Source organism: Poecilia reticulata, chromosome 14 (assembly GCF_904066995.2).
Source record: "Poecilia reticulata chromosome 14, P_reticulata-male-v2, whole genome shotgun sequence".
NCBI classification, from domain to species: Eukaryota; Metazoa; Chordata; class Actinopteri; order Cyprinodontiformes; family Poeciliidae; genus Poecilia; species Poecilia reticulata.
The window spans coordinates 27,892,881-27,909,750 of NC_088843.1; the positions used below are offsets into that span (position 1 = coordinate 27,892,881).

General features: G+C 39.0%; 1 protein-coding gene and 1 long non-coding RNA gene across 2 annotated transcripts; one reads left to right on the top strand and one right to left on the bottom strand.

Annotated features, from left to right (window-relative positions):
• Positions 1 to 6,480: 6,480 nt before the first annotated feature.
• Positions 6,481 to 10,636, bottom strand: LOC145554853 (uncharacterized). The gene is made up of 2 exons (XR_014090883.1): positions 7,468 to 10,636; positions 6,481 to 7,266 (listed from the first exon to the last, which is right to left on the bottom strand). It is a non-coding gene; the product is annotated as an uncharacterized LOC145554853 (long non-coding RNA).
• A 92-nt stretch (positions 10,637 to 10,728) lies between these two features.
• Positions 10,729 to 15,124, top strand: LOC145554942 (uncharacterized). The gene is made up of 9 exons (XM_081615901.1): positions 10,729 to 10,837; positions 10,955 to 11,058; positions 11,136 to 11,408; positions 11,637 to 11,730; positions 11,842 to 11,861; positions 11,994 to 12,224; positions 12,319 to 12,384; positions 12,466 to 12,597; positions 15,032 to 15,124. Exons 1-9 carry the CDS (start codon positions 10,729 to 10,731, stop codon positions 15,122 to 15,124), a joined length of 1,122 nt encoding a protein of 373 aa, XP_081472027.1.
• The last annotated feature ends 1,746 nt before the right edge of the window (positions 15,125 to 16,870 follow it).

Below are 16,870 nucleotides of genomic sequence, written 5' to 3' on the forward strand. Positions count from 1 at the left end.
GTAATACTTTATTTGAAGGGGTGTTCAGAAGATTGACATGACACTGTCATAAACACGACATAACATCTGTTATGAACATGAAAGGTTTTTATGAATATTTATGACAATTTTCATAAAGTGTCATTTGGTAAATAATGATACTTTTAATTCAAAGTTGCTCTAAAAGTTGCATTAAAATCCTTTAAAAAAGTCAACTTTGCATTAAAAGCGTCATTTACTGAATGATGCTTCATGACAACTGCCCTAAACACTCATAAAGACTTCTTCATGTTTATGACAGGTTTTTATATCATGTTTATGAGAGTTTTGATATCAGTCTTTTGCACATACCTTCAAATAAAGTTGTATTGTATATTTATAGTATGTGATGTTAATAATAGGTTTTATGTTGGTTTTATATTTTAATTTTATTTCACATATTATATAATGCTATATCATGAGGTATTTCTAGTTTATACAAAGTATTTTTTAGTTCTCAAATATTTATTTCCTGGTTTTACAAATCCATTTTTATTAAAGGAAAAGAGGTTCACTTTTTTACAAAATATATCTAAAAGACTGTTAATTATCAAACTCAAGATTTAGCTGCACAAAATAATGATAGTCATTAACTCTTTTACATGTGACATTATAGTTTATAAAAAAATATTCACCACTTTCTTTTCAGCATCTTCTAGCTATTCTTTCATATTTTTGCTAAGTTCTTCTATTGATGGATATTTCTTTCATCTGATAGCCAATATTTTCAAATTGAAAGCATGATTACATATGTTTTGTTCTCAAAATGTGTAATGTTTGTACAGCAATCTTGTTATTGTGCTCTTCTAGAGCTTTGCTCATTTACAAAACATTTTCTGCTTTCTTTTTTAACTAAGACTTTACTGGGTGTGTTTGTTTCCTTATAGCAGGTGTTCTTATGTTGCTGCTATTTATTGCTATAATTAAACACCACACATTTTCATGTAGGCTTGGTATTATTATGTCATGACTATCTTTTAACACAGTTCATCAGAGTACTGTTAACAATCAGTAACAACTGCTGGTGGGTTTTTAGTTTAACATGGAGCAGAAAGCAGAAGCTCTCCCTTCTTCACATATTTATTGAGTGGTCCGGGTTGTTAAAATTGAAAGTAGCCACATTTAGCCATTCACAGCTTAACTGGTGCTAGAAGGAAACTTGCACCCAGTATACTTTTATTCGATTCACTGAGAGTTTTTTGGGTGATTTTGCGTTTTTGTTCCAAAGCAAGCAGAAGATTTTTTGCAAGTAAGCAGGAGCTGGAGCTTGAGGAGCAAGATTTTAGTCCAAACACTACAAGTTTTGAGATGAAAGAGATGAAGTCCTGCTCCAGGTTCCTCTTGTTGTCAGGTTAATTGGGTTTTCTAAAATTCTCCTTTGGTGTTTTTATGGTTGTTTACTGTCTGTGATGAACTGCAACAGACTTTTCCATTATTTACTGCGCCTATTTATAACTTGCTGCAGATAGATTTCCTTATTGCAATGTGATAAAGGTATAAGAGAATGAATGAATTTAAGGAAGACAATGTATCAGTATTTTTTAGTCGTTTTATTGTTCATGGTGTGGGTTGTCCTAAGAATGTATTTTACTATATTCAGATTGAAATGCTAAATGTGTTTTTACTTTTTTTTTAATGCTAAAATCTTTCAGAAAAAGAAGATGCTGTCACTCAGACAGAGGAGGAACCAGCTGGGGAAGAGGAGGAAAATATGAGCTGGGCGGACGACAATTAATTTCTTTTTCTTTTTTTTTAGTTCATGTCTTTTAAGTTTTTTTTACATTTATAAAGTTTTTATTTTGTTCAGTTTATTGAAAATCTTTATATTAAAGAAGAGTTTTTACTTTGTAAATGGACTAATTTCACATTTTTCTTACATGATAAAACAAGAAGACCCTTCTTGTGGTAAAGTTACTCTTCTGTGAAGTTGAATGAAAGTTTGTGGGAAGGACCAAGTAGAAGATTATCAGACAAAATTTAGATTCAACTCTGTTCCCTTACAACATAGCTGAGTTGTAAAGGAAGATTTTACTTATATTCTTGTTTTCTATTTTTACCGTTGAACAACATGGATGATGGCTACTTGTGTCAATCACCCAAGAATCAATACCAGAATTTATTATAGCAAGGAGCTTGAGGAGAGAGAGGGATGAGGATTATGGTGTAGTAATATCTGCAGGAGGTGAGAGTGAGAAATTAGAAAAGTTACATCCAATATACACATATACATGTCCTTCTAAAAAAATTAGCATATTGTGATAAAGTTAATTATTTTCCATAATGTAATGATAAAATTAAACTCATAGATTCATTACACATTAACTGAAATATTTCAGGTATCTTATTTTTTTTAATACTGATGATTTTGGCACACAGCTCACGAAAACCCAAAATCCCTCTCTGAAAAAATTAGCATAACATGAAAAGGTTCTCTGAATGAGCAGTTAACCTCATTATCTGAATCAACAAAGTAACTCTAAACACCTGTAAAAGATTCCTGAGGCTTTTAAAAACTCCCAGCCTGGTTCATTACTCAAAAGTGCAATCATGGGTCAGACTGCCAACCTTACTGCTGTAAAGAAGGTCATCAGCGTATTTGTTCAATTTCTGAATGAATAGGCTGTTCCCAGAGTGCTGCATCAAGGCACCTCAGTGGGAAGGAAAAAGTGTTTCAGAAAACACTGCACAATGAGACGAGGTTACTGGACCCTGAGGAAGATGGTGGAGAAGGACCGATTCCAGACCTTGGGGGAAGCAGTGGACTGAGTCTGGAGAGGAAACATCCAGAGCCACCATGCACAGGTGTGTGCAGGAAATGGGCTACAAGGTGCCACCTTCCCCAGGTCAAAGGTCAAGTCACTTTTGAACCAGAAACAGCGGTAGATGCGCCTGACCTGGGCTACAGAGAAGCAGCATTGGACTGTTGGTCAGTGGTCCAAAGTACTTTTTTCGGATAAAAGGAAATTTTGCATGTCATTTGGAAATCAAGGTGCCAGAGTCTGGAGGACGACTGGGGAGAAGGAAATGCCAAAAGGCCAGAAGTCCAGTTTCAAGTACCCACAGTCAGTGATGGTCTGAGGAGCCATGTCAGCTGCTGGTGTTGGTCCACTGTGTTTTATCAAGGGCAGGGTCAATGCAGCAGCTATCAGGAGGTTTTTATTAAATCTAATTCTTAATTCAGATATGTAGAAATATATTATTGAGTATTTATAATTATGTTTAAGATGGCTTAAGTTATAATAATCGACATTTCTCTTGTAACATGACAAAAGAGGTGGTATTATTTGAGATATCTTGAAATGAATATTAACTCTTAAAAATGAAATTTAAGAAATCTTGAATTATTGTTTTTACTAGTTGTAATGTAAATTCAAATATCTTAACCTTTTTGAATAGTAAAAATGTACTCTTTTCTAGAATATAAATTTGTAGAAATCAATAATTCCAGATAGTTACAGAAAATCCCATATATGTTAAAGTTGTTTGCCATAAAACAACATTCTGCAGGCAACTGTTTGGATAACTTAATGGCAGCACAGAGGGATTTACAGGTCATTTTTAATTTAGATATTAAAAATGTAATTATAACTAGTCATATGCATTTTCACATGTTTTAAAGAAAAGTGTATTCTTTTTTCAAGTCAAAATGTATTTGTAATTACTGATACTTAGAGTAAACCGAATTTATGTTAAACTGGCTTGCCATAAAGCTTAATATTCTGCAGGCAACTGTTTGGACAGCTTACTGGCAGCACATAAAAGCTTAAATCCAACTCTTAATTTAGATATTAAAATGTAATTGTGAATAATCAAAAGTATTTCGAGTTATTTTAAATAAAAATGTAGTTTTGTATAGTCAAAGTGCACTTTTAGATATCTGGAATATAATTAGTTATAGTTGGACAAAAAATAATTTAGATTAAAACGGTGTGCCGTATCCATGTTTATACTTTTATCTTCAGAGATGGCGCCGAGCCACTGCGTAAGACGTAAACGTCCCACGACGTCATACGCAGTGATGTTGGTTCCAAAGCGGTCATTGGTTGAATTACATTCATCTTTGTATCTTTTAAACCCATTGGTTGATTGGCTTCTCTAACGTTCTGCCAACATTGGTCTTTCACAGACCCACTTTGAGCACACTTGCTGTACTCAGAGTTTTCAACCAACCTTCCAAACGCTAGGAGACGTGTATTCGAACAGCTATCAACCATATTCCGCTGATTCACCGATTGCAGGAAGCTATTTCCGTCGAGGTACGTTTTTTTAAAATATGTTTTATAAAGACGTTATCACTGTGAGTTTGTTAAAATACAGCTTTTTATTATGGTCAAAATATGAGGTACTGCACAATTATGTAGCCTTAGGGTGCGTTCACACTGCAGCCTGAAGTGACCCAATTCCGATTTTTTGCCAATTCCGATTTTTTTGCGGGGGCCGTTCACACTGCCAGTAAATGCGACCTGTATGCGTTCTGCAGTGTGAACAGGCAAATGACCTGAAAGTGTGCCGCATGCGCAGTAGAGGGCGCAATGACTATATCTGTGATGTGAAGTGAATCAAAAAAAAATTTATTCACTGTTTAGTCAAAAAGTTGTTTCTCCGGTCATTAATTATGTTATACTGCTGTTGACCGTTTGTCGTAACCATAGCAACCAAGTGACGCCTCGTCCCCTTTTTCTGTTGCCGTCTTTTACTGCGGTATGTATCATGGTCAGATCTGTGATGTATTTATACGTATTGTAGTTATAAAATGTATTTTAAGCAAATGTATTTAAATACCGGGTGAAATGGACAAATATTGCGATGTTTTGTATTTAACCTATAATGTGTATTTTGAATTTTACAAATTTTAACTGCTCCTCGGGAACCATGTATTTTATTTAATGTGAAGGGGCAGAAGCTGGTGAAGTGACCAACTTAATTTCCTCTCTTGTTAGAATAAATACGTTGAACCTGAGTGCATCTGTCGTAAGGTCGACCTGAGACGAACATAAAACATGGAAATGGATGGAAACATGGATGGAAATGGAACATATTTAGCGATCTTCCAATTATTGTCCAACCGCAGGCATCTTAATAACATACTCCTCTTAAGAAGATCGAAAAGAAAGAGAGCCAGAATTTTGGCCATGGCATTTTGTGGGGCAGTGGCAGCTACATCGGTTCAGCGCAATGTGTGGGCTCGGACTCGAAGTCAGGAGTGGTGGGAAACAGAAGTAATTGGCTTTGATGACATCAATTTCATCCAAAATTTTAGAGTGTCAAGAGAAACATTTATGTACATATGTGAGCGTCTCTCTTTGACACTCACACGTGCAGCCACACATCTTCGGCAACCCATACCAGTGGGAAAAAGGGTTGCCGTGGGACTGTATTGGCTTGCAACAGGTGCGTGCTATCGCACTATAAGCAACCTCTTCGGTATTGCGAGGTCCACCGTCTGTTCCATAGTCCACGAATTCTGCAAAGCAGTTCGTCATGTACTCATGCCGGAGTACATTAAAATGCCCCACGGAGCTGCTCTGCAGGAGGTGATCGCAGGCTTCAAAGAGAGATGGGGATTCCCGCAGTGCGGAGGAGCGATCGATGGCACCCATATCCCCATAGTTGCTCCCGAGAAGAATCCCGGTGATTATTTCAACCGCAAGGGATGGCATTCAGTCATTCTATAGGGAATAGTGAATCATCGTCTTTGGTAATAAATATTGATATTTGCTAATTTTAAAAATATTTAGTTTCTAAACTAAAAAATGTCTTCCAACAGCTTTACCAACATTTATGGTGGATGGCCAGGAAGCGTTCATGATGCCAGGGTCCTTAAAAATTCACACGTTTATGCACTGGCAGAGAAAGGGGATCTTTTTCCACCAGTAAGTATTTGGTACTGTGTTAGTAATAGAAGTTAGTTATAGTGATAGAAAATTTTGATTTTTTTCAAAACAAATTTTATTTTTGTTTACTGTAAAATTTTAGAATACTGAAGAGATAATTGGTGTTCGAGTGCCAATAATGCTGCTAGGTGACCCAGGCTACCCCCTTCGAAGATGGTTGTTGAAAGGACATGCAGATACCGGAACTTTAACAACAGATCAACGCTACTTCAATGAGCGCCACAGCAGAGCAAGGATGGTTGTAGAATGTGCATTTGGCAAACTCAAGAGTCGATGGAGATGTCTAAGCAAACGGCTTGATGTGGAGATCTCTGCCGTCAACACCGTCATCAGTGCATGTTGCACACTTCATAATATTTGTGAATTGCACAGTGAGACCTACTTAGAATCTGCACCTGTCCTTCCCTTCGAAAGATTAGCAGAAGGAGGTTCTTTACCTGATGTACAACCTGCAAGAGTCAGAGAAGCCCTCACTGAATTTTTTACTAGGCAGCGTTGAATTAATAGCTGTATTTGTTGTTCAAGTGTTTTAACATGTTATCACATTTTTATTCACAAAGTTCAACTGTTTAGCATGTTATCACATTTTTATTTATAGTGTTTTAAGTGTTTTACATGTAACCACATCGTTGTTAAATAACAAAATTACATTTTCAATAATCTTATTTCTTTTTCATAGAAGAAAAACCTGTGCCTCTGAGTATAAATTCTGAACCACCTTTTTTAAAAAAAAATAAAAATCATAAATATTTTTAAAATTTGTTTTTGAAAACAGAACAAAATATTTTAAAAATATTGTTCATCTCAAAATTGCATTGCAACTGAGTAACATTCAGTGAAAGTGCCTGCTTCAAAACAAATGTTAGTACTGTTCAAAAATACTTCAAGTTGGTTTAAATTTCATCCTCATCTTGAAACTGAAAGGGTGGAGAATAAGCTCGCATATCAGCTGGTGTCTGGAAAAAGGGCTGAGGGAGATTTTGAGCATGTGGATGAGCATTGTTGAAGGGCAGTGGTGAACTTAAGTCTTGAAGATAGGACACAGCAATGGTGGGAGATGGAGCAGAAGTCATAGGAAACGGTGAGGAATGGTGAGCAGGATGCTGTCCTGGGGTGTAAGGCTGTGAGGGCGGCATTGGAGTATGGTAAAATGGTTGCTGTGGAGGGTGGTTTGATCTCTCCAAGAACTGTGATAACATCGTGAACATTTTCAATTCATGCTCATGCTGAGCTGCTTGCATCTTCAACAAAAGATCGGCATCTTCACTTTTGAGGGCAGTACTGATCTTGTCAGCAAAAACCTCAAGAGTAGCCTCCAGCTTTGATTTTCTTTTTCTATTCGTGGCAGAAGTAGCTGTATTAAGAGAAAGATCAGATAAACCATTACATGTTATCTTTTTGTACTACAGTTAGAAAAATTTTAAAACTGCAATCAATTCAAACTATGATATTTATGATAATACCAAATATATTTTAAGCACCCTTAACAAAATATTTCCTCAGTTTAGTTAGTAGAAGGTTTGTTTATAATTGGACAAAATAAATGGTGTCTTACAGCCAGTGGATGTGGAAGATGTACCGCTATTAAAGGCTGTATCTTCACTTGTTGAAGAACTTTCCTCTGAGGTAGAGGCAGGTGTCCCATCACCTTTATAAACATAATATGTAAATACACATGAGATCATGATATGTAAAAAATAAATATATGTTACACCCTAGAAGTATTTAAATGATTATAGGTTATGGATAAAACAATCTTTCATTCATTTATTTAATATATCTTATTTGTCTTATTAATGTGATTGTTTAAGACATTCTGCCTAGTCTTTATTCAGGCACAGAAGTTTTACAGAATCTCAGCTGCGTGTTGCATCACTTTTTTAAAAAGATAAATAGCGTAAGTTGTAAAGTTGTAACCAGAAGAAGAAAGTTTGTAACAATTTTTTTCTGTGAGTTAATACCCGGCTGCTTCAGACAGAAACATTCCAAAGGATAAAGCCCGGGGTAAATAAAATAGCCGAAACTGAAGTAGCATTCCTGTTTTTTCATGAGTGCAATATAGTCCTCTGTGTAAATATCTCACCTGAATCGGCGCTAGCGCTGCTAGCTGGACCAGCTGTATTAGCTGCAGGACTTGGGCTCATCTCCTCCTGCTCTTCTTCGGCACAGCAGCTATCCAGCAGGTTCGAAGGTTGAACGCTGGGCTTGTCTCCTAAAATGCGGTCCAACTCGTTGTAAAATGGACAAGTAACACGTCCACTGCCGCTTCTTTTGTTTGAGTCTTTAGCCTCCTTATATTTTTTACGGAGGCTCTTCATTTTTCTTTGGCATTGGAGCCAGGAACGTCTATACCCACGCACGGTCATTTCTTGTGAAATGCTAGTGAAAACCGCCCGGTTCCGATAAGATCCCTCCAGTTTGGACTGGATAGACCTATCCCCCCATATATTTATTAGGTCAGATACCTCGCTTTCTCTCCACTGACTGCTTTCCGCATTATCGTCCGCCATGGTTGTCATGGATACCAGGGTTGCCATGGTTGTTTTGTTTCTTCCTGCACTCAGAATAGTGGCATTTGTCCTGGAAGTTAGGTCGCATTTGAATCGGATTCGTATCGGATATGGGTCGCATTCTAAATAGAATCCGACCTGTGCTGTTCACACTTCCATGAAAAGATCGGATACAAGTCGCATTACGTCAAAAAAATCGGAATTGGGTTACTTCAGGCTGCAGTGTGAACGCACCCTTAGTCTAGCTATTGTCATTTCTGCTGCTAATGTGAATAATTATAAGCCTGGAATAGTTCCTAGACGTTACGTTACGACCTGGACTGATGGTAAGCTTCCCGCGTGAAAATATGTTTCACCTGTGTCGGGAGCGCGCTTTGCAGCCAGAGAGGCAGATCGTTAATTTTCACGATGCTGATCGATTTTTCGGTAAAACAGCTCATATAATCATGTCAAAGTTGTAACATTCAGTTTAATCGGCAGCTGCTATTTAAAAAAGAAGCAATAACAGATTTGTAAAATAAGTAAATGAGGTCTTGTAAAGCCGTTTTCGCACTGCACGGAACGGTTCAAAGTAGGACCGACCGTCTTTGCATTAGAACTTCCGACCTGGTTCCACCGAACTCCTTGGAACCACAAGAGCTGTGGTTCCAATCGGACCAAACAAGCGGTGCTGCTTAGAATCAGCAGCTAATTGGTTTACAGCCAGCCGTAGGTTGTTTTGCAGTCTGCCGTTGATCGGTTCTAGCTGGCTCTCACTAAACTGTTCTTACTGTATTTTGTAAAGATCGCTCTTTTTAATTAATTGATATTTTTATTATTATTTTTAATTTGCGATGAATTCCTTTCAATATTCTGCTGTTACTTGGTCCTATGATGAGATATTTTTTTCCTCCGCTCGCTTACTCCCTGATGAACAAATACAGAAGCTAGATCGGTCAACAAGCAATGAGTTTTCCGCCGCATTTTTTTCCAGAGTTATTAGGGGAAACCATATATTTTAGCTGACTGAAATAATCTGTTACCCCTCTATTTCATAGGAACAAATTAATTTCACAGCAAGTCTTTAACTTTGTTTATTCCTCTCATCAATAAGTCCAGACAATTTAGTAAAATTTGCTCTTTATTTACCAGTTATGAGGAGGGAACCATATATTTTAGTTGCCTGAAATATGTTCTACCTAAAAAAAATTAGTTTATTTCAAGTTGCTAAAATACTTGGTTCATCCTCATAACTTTTTCAAATAAAGAGCAAATGTTTTCAAACTTGCATGATTTCATGTTAATGATGAAAGGAATAAACACAGTTATACACTTGAAATTAAAGATGTACTTTAATATCTGCAGAAATGTGAAGGGTGTACTCACTTTTAGTTAGTTAGTTAGTTAGTTAGTTAGTTAAACTTTATTGTCATATTGCATACACAAGGTGAATACAAAACGAAATTTCGTTGCATACAGCTCAGGACAGTAAATACGTATATAAATATAGAAAAATATAGAGTGAAGGAATAACAGTAAAAGAGTTCTTTGTTCTGTGCAAGAGGCAGATATAATGTGGAGACCAGATTTTCAAGTGCAATACGGTTGGGAGTTCAGCAGTCTAATGGCAAGTGGAAAAAAGCTGTTTCGGAACCTGGATGTCCTGCACCGGATGCTTCGAAACCTCTTTCCAGAGGGCAGCAGGGAGAACCATCCATGCTGTGGGTGTGAAGGGTCTCTGACGATGTTTCGACCTCGGGACACGCAGCGCCGGGATGAAAGGTCTTGAACGGAGGGAAGGGTGGCCCCCATGATCCTCTCTGCTGTCCGCACCACTCTCCTCACGTTCTTCCAGTCGGAGACGCTACAACCACCACACCACACAGAGAGGCAGCTGGTCAAGATGCTCTCTATGGTGCTTCTGTAGAACGTCTTGAGGATGGGTGGGGGCAAGTGTGCTCGTCTCATCCTCCGCAGGAAATACAGACGTTTCTGTGCCTTCTTGACTAGAGACGCGGTGTTCACAGTCCAGGAGAGGTCGTTAGTGATGTGCACCCCCAGAAATTTGGTGCTGCTGACCACCTCCACAGCCGAACTATTTATGAGCAGTGGAGAGTGGCTGGGCCGATTTTTCCTGAAGTCGACGATCATTTCTTTAGTCTTGTCAACATTCAGGATCAGGCTGTTCTCTCTGCACCAAACTACTAGCTCCTCCACCTCCTCTCTGTAGTCCAGGTCATTTTTATGATGCATTATAAAATTTATATTGCTATAATTATCAATAAATATGAATTCTTTCCACTTAATTCTTTCATGTTGAAATGTAGATGTCTCGAGGAAAGTCCCATCGCCGATCCGAAGCTGCAAGAAGAAGGGTAGAAGCAGTTCGAATTGGGCGTGTAGGGATGCCCAATGCCTCTAGTGATTTTGTTTCACGTGAGTGTTTAATTATATTATTTGAAATTGAATGCCTTATTTGTATGTCACATGAAGTATCCAGAGTATATATTTTATATAAATTTTTATATATTCTTTTATTTATGTTTTTAATAGGGCGTGGCACCGGCTGGCGCCATTCTGTGAATAAATGGCCAGCTAGTGAAGTTACCAACCACTGTCACAAGCTGGTCATTCCTGAGGGTTGCCTTGATAAGAAAGTAAGTACAATCTGCAATGATTTCAAATAGAATATGTAGGCATAGTTCTTATGTTGCTGTGTTTTGTACTATTTTAGTTTGTCCTTCTTATCGGAGCGTCCCATTTGCGGTCCTTTGCGGACGGCATTGTTGAGATGCCAAGTGGCTGCTTACAGTTTGGCTTCATGTCTACCCCTGGAGCCTGTGCAGCTGACTTGCGTCTTGAGGTAATGAAAGCCAATGTACCTCGGGAGCCTGACGCTGTCTGCATCATGGCTCCGTCAAACAACCTTACGGCCAGTCGCCATCCAGAAGAAGCCGGACAGGAATTTGAGCGGTACCTGTTGACCGTCTGTAGTCGTTGGCCTAAGGTGGGCACTGTTGTTGATTAAAAACCAGTGTTTCTCAATCTCAGTTCACAGATGCCACTGCTCTGCATGCTTTAGAAATTTTCCTTCTGCTACACATATAAAGCATGCAGAGCAATAGTCTTTGAGGTCTGGAATGTAGAAACAGTGATATAAACATCAAGTTTTTAATGGGTTATTATTTTCCTAGGTCTTTTGAATATAAATTCCTAAATCGGTTATTTATTCTAGGTGTTTTGTACCGGCTTTGTCCCCCACTTGACTGAGTCCAGAGAGAAGCAGAACTTGTTCCAGCAAGAATTCCACCGCAGGTCAGCAAAGCTAGGTAGGTATTAAAATATTTCTAATCATGTTTTTGTCTGGTACATGTATTGCATCTCTTTTAATGTTATTGGTGTTTGCACAATTTAATTTTATTTTGTCATTATCTTTTCAGGGATTCCCTATTTTTCCACCGCTGATCACTTTCCTCTGGACCGTCTCACACTGTGATGGCGTAAGTACATTTTCATTTTAAACACAGTAAGCAACAAATTTGCATTAATATGAAGTGTTAATTTTATCTCTGATTACTGTTTATATGTGCAGATCCACCTTAGCGATGACCACGGGATGCACATCCTCAGGAATCTGATTTGGAATGCTGGCTATCAGTTCCTGGAGTTGTCAGCACCAAAGCCACTGGTGCAGAGTCAGGCAACTCGTCCGTATAAACCGAGGTTTGTGCCCCGTGTGGTAGTGAAGGGAGTGGAGAGTCCTCGTCGTTCTCCTCCTTCTCCACACCCTTCTGAGTGGACACTCGTGAGATCCGGCAGGAAGGTATGGATCTTTTATTGGCTTGCAATGAAAGAAAGGTGTTCCTTTAACTATTGATAGTCATCCTAAAAGTCTAATATGTGCTCTACCTTTACAGAGGAACCACTCGGGGGAATTGGACTCTTTCTCTGATTCACCCAAGAAAAGAGTGGTTCATTACCAAGTCTGTGAAGCTTGTAGCTATTCATGAAATGTAATTGTCAATGTCACTGGTATCTTAATAATTCAAATTTTGCTTTTATAGAGCGATGGGACTCCTGTGGTTTTGAAGGAATGTTTCATCCAATTAAATCCTGTCCGTTTCTCACCCGCTATCTTGGTTGCCATGGAAACAGTCTCTCCATCGGCTCTTCCAGATGTTCACACAGGCACCGAGGTAATTTGCAGAATACTCCAACTACTAACATTCTTAGTATTTTATTTTATAAATAACACAAACTCTCAATATTCTTTGCGGTGTTGTAGTCAAAGCCTGTGGAACATAAACAGAAACCAGCTTTCCCAAAGAGAAGGCGTGTGACACGGGAGGTTTGTACAAGCATAAGCTAATTTAATATTTCTGGTACAGATTACCTTATTTAACTGTTTGTTTCTTTATTTTTCTTTTAGGTTTCAGTTGCATCACGTGTGTCTCCTGTCAGAAGTGTTGAATGTGTGCCGCCTGAAAACACTGTGTTTTTCACATTAAGGTTAAATGTGTAATTTATAATGAATTACTAAGTGTTTTATTGAAAACATTTGGCATTGCATATTTGTTGATTTTGTGTCAAATCAGCTTGATATGTTTTTTGTGTCATTTATTTGTAGGTCAAGCTTACGCTGCAACCTGCTTGTCCTCGGGAGGCGTCTGACCATCCTGGTGTGGGGTGCGTCTGTCCTTTTGAGGTTCCTGCTGGCCAGGGGGTTTGTATAATGTGCTCTTCAGTGTGTATTAATAAATAAAAAATGTTGTGTGAGTGCTGTTCTTTTCAGTCTACAATTTTCATAATGTAATTACAATTTTCTAATTTTTGACATTTCAAATGTTGGAAGTTTATTTTATTCTTTTGCAGTAACAATTTGGTATCTTTCCTGTTGTAAATACTGAGTTAATGGATCTGAGGAGGTGGTATTTTACTGTAAATGAGTGGTTCAGAGAGCAAACAATGTTGTTGGCTCCTCTGCTTGCATGGATATCACAGCCAAGAGCTACATAGACTGTACAATTTTCAAATCTTTCTTAGACGATTTTTTGGACAATACTCTTAGTAACATCATTGGAGTTTTAACATTAATACTTTAAAAGGAATTTAAATAGAATCTACTTCAATTTGATTGTTTTCTAGGTTTTATAAAAAGAATAAAAGTATCAAAATAAATGTAGACAGCAGTAAAAATAAGTAAATTTCTCTACAGCATCTTCTGATGGTTCACAGAAAATATAGCAGGTTATGTAATCTCATGGCAGTCCATAATTGTGCAAAAGAACTACTTTAAAATTAATTCACTTAATTCTTAACATTTTAGTGTAATACAATTCATAGCAAAAATAATGTGGTTACCTTTTCTGCTAGCATGAATATCTAGAGGAAAAGTATTTTTGAATTTAGCATCCTGCAAGTACCATAACAAAGGAAATTTGGTGGGGTAGCATGCTAAATGAGTTTCAGTATTATAAAAAAAAAATCTCTTCATAGATTTGTAATATACATTATATTTGGCAGAGAAGCAGACTGCATGAATTACCTTTACCAAATGAGGATGTAGAGATGTCATGTTTTTCACATTTTCACTCTAGATGCCTGAGATGGGTGATTTCAAGTACACACACATCACCCAAAGGTCAGGCTGCTAACCCCGTTGTTTGCAGGTGTTCAGAGGGGTTTCCACCGTCTCTTGTTCCAGGGACATATCTTGGTACTAATCAGACTAGTCCTGATACCTTGATGTCATGTAGTGTTACAGCAGCCATAAAACACCACATTTCTCCCATTTGTACCTGGAAGACTGCGAATGTAGATGAAGTCCGAGTAGAGGGTCAGAAGTTGGCAGGATATATTGCGCGAGAAAGACCAAGCACAGGTTCAAAACCAGAGTTGTGCAAGCTGGTTCAAAATCAGGCTATTTTTGGTTGGCATTGGAAAGTAGGTCTTGGTGATATGGTAAACGGGACATTTGATCTCAACCAGGAGGGGGAACTGTATGAGCTATTGCAAATGTATTTAATGAGAAACGGAATGTGTATCTTTGGTCTTCGTGATGCAACCATCTTGGTCATCCAGCATGGAGAGTACTTTGCTGTTGCGGATTTTGGAACACGGAATTCAGAGGGTTTAGCATCAGAATCTGGCACGCCTGTTGTCGTATTTAACACGCGTTTAAATGATTTAATGGTTCACTTGAACAAACTTAGGGAATCATTACATGTAACTGAGTTTTCACTCTGTGGTATTTCTGTCAAAGAGCTGTCCAGTAACATGGACACATCTGGAGCACTGACTGAGGACATGCTTGCAACAGATGCGTGCCATGCTTCCAGTAGCCATTTTGCTTCAGTCAGTGGGTCATTTCATCAAGGCGATGCTCGTTTTACATATGGCGGACTTCAGTGTGCAGCTATTAGTCTTGTTGCTTTAACAAAGCACACACTGAAAAGCGTTTGTTCATGGAATGCTGACATACTGAACGATGTATTGACTGTAGGTGATAAACTGTACACATCTTTGCATGACAGTGTCACGCCCAGCTCAAAGGCGAGGACAAAAAAAAGGAGACAGACGAGCGGACCTATAGAAACAATAATTTATTTGATAACCCAAACGACGCTCCAGGAGATCAAGCCAGCCAGCCAGAGAGAAGTGTGGCCCAATGCTGCTCGTTCCGGTCTTGTCTGGAGGGCCAACAAGCAGACGGTGACTGGCTAGACGTCAGTATTTATCATCTGCCGATGAGTGCAATTAACGGCCCATCTCCCTGCTTCCTGAAAAGAACCAGAAAACACAGGACTAGAGACCCCTACTGGAAAGGAGGGGATCGTCACACTCCCCCCCATAAAAATGGAGTCCCAACGGGAACTAAAAAAAACACATCAATTCAGCCCAACACTTAGGTGACAATTACAATTAATAATGGACTTTGCAGTCTTACCACAATCACCCATTCAATCCCCACCTCAACAGCTCAGCAACCCTAGCCACTGGAAAAACTCACAAGAAACTGGAGAAAAAGGGACTGAAAATTAACTACATAGTGCATCAGAATTTTTCAGCCTGCCAGTCAACAAACTCTCATTAGGTGGAATCACCCCATCGTTTTCCAGCGCAGATAAGAAACCCAAACCACTCACTGTAGCTACAGAGACAGTTTTCTCAACCTGCACCTCTTTATCTTTGATAAAGACGTGCCTCCCGAGTGTAATAGGGTTTTAACAAATTCACATGGCAAAGCTGTGTTGACTTCCTACGCCTCGGCGTTGACAGCAGATAGTTGTGATCCGACAGCTTGCGCAGAACTGTAAATGGGCCTGTAAATCTAGCCTGAAAGGGGGAACTGACAGTTGGCAATAATGCAAGTACCTGGTCACCAGGACTAAAACACCGACGTTCCACCTTACGGTCATAGATGCGCTTCATCTTCTCCTGAGAAGAGGTCAACTTCTCCCTAGCCATTTCCACCCCCACATACAAACGATGTTTAAAGCCATTGACATAGTCAATCAACTTACTCGGAGGTTCTGAAGGATTCACAGCCTCATGTAATAGTTTAAGCGGCCCACGCACCGCATGTCCAAAAACAAGCTCGTTTGGACTAAAACCAGTGCTCTCTTGCACCACCTCACGAGCAGCTAACAGAAGCCATGGTAAGCCATCCTCCCAATCCTGGTTTAACTCCCCACAGTAGGTACGCAACAAAGACTTGAGGGTCTGGTGGAACCTCTCCAGAGCACCTTGACTCTGAGCGTGATATGCAGAAGCCTGATTATGCTTGACCTGCAACAGTTTCAACACTTGAGCAAACAAATGAGAAGATAAATTTGAGCCTTGAACAGACTGGATAACTTTTGGAATACCAAAAATAGAAATAAATTGGGTCAGAGCCTTCACCACAGACCTATCAGTAATAGCACGCAGTGGGTATGCAGCAGGATATCTTGTTGTCTGACACATTACAGTCAACAAGTAATTACTCCCTACCTTAGAACGAGGTAAAGGACCAACGCAGTCGATAATGAGGTGTTCAAAGGGTTGCATAAGCACCGGAATTGGACACAAGGGAACTGGCTTGATGCTCTGGTTTGGCTTCCCTGCCATCCCTGCCATCTGACATGTATGGCAGGTTTTGATATATTCAGACACATCCCCTTTTAACCGAGGCCAAAAGAAATAACGCCGGATATAATTATAAGTCTTGTGGACCCCCAAATGACCTGATTGGTCATGGGAAGTCCGCAACACTTCACTGCGAAATTTGGAGGGAACAACAGTCTGACAAAGTGAACCCCCAACAAAATCCTTCCCATGTACCAACCATTTCCGCACCAACAATCCATCCTTCAACACATACCCACAGGCCACACTCTCTTCATCAGTGACAACCTGATCAAAAAGATGGTGAAGAGAAGAATCTGCTCTCTGCTCTGCCACCAGGTCACTGCGAGAAACAGACAAAAG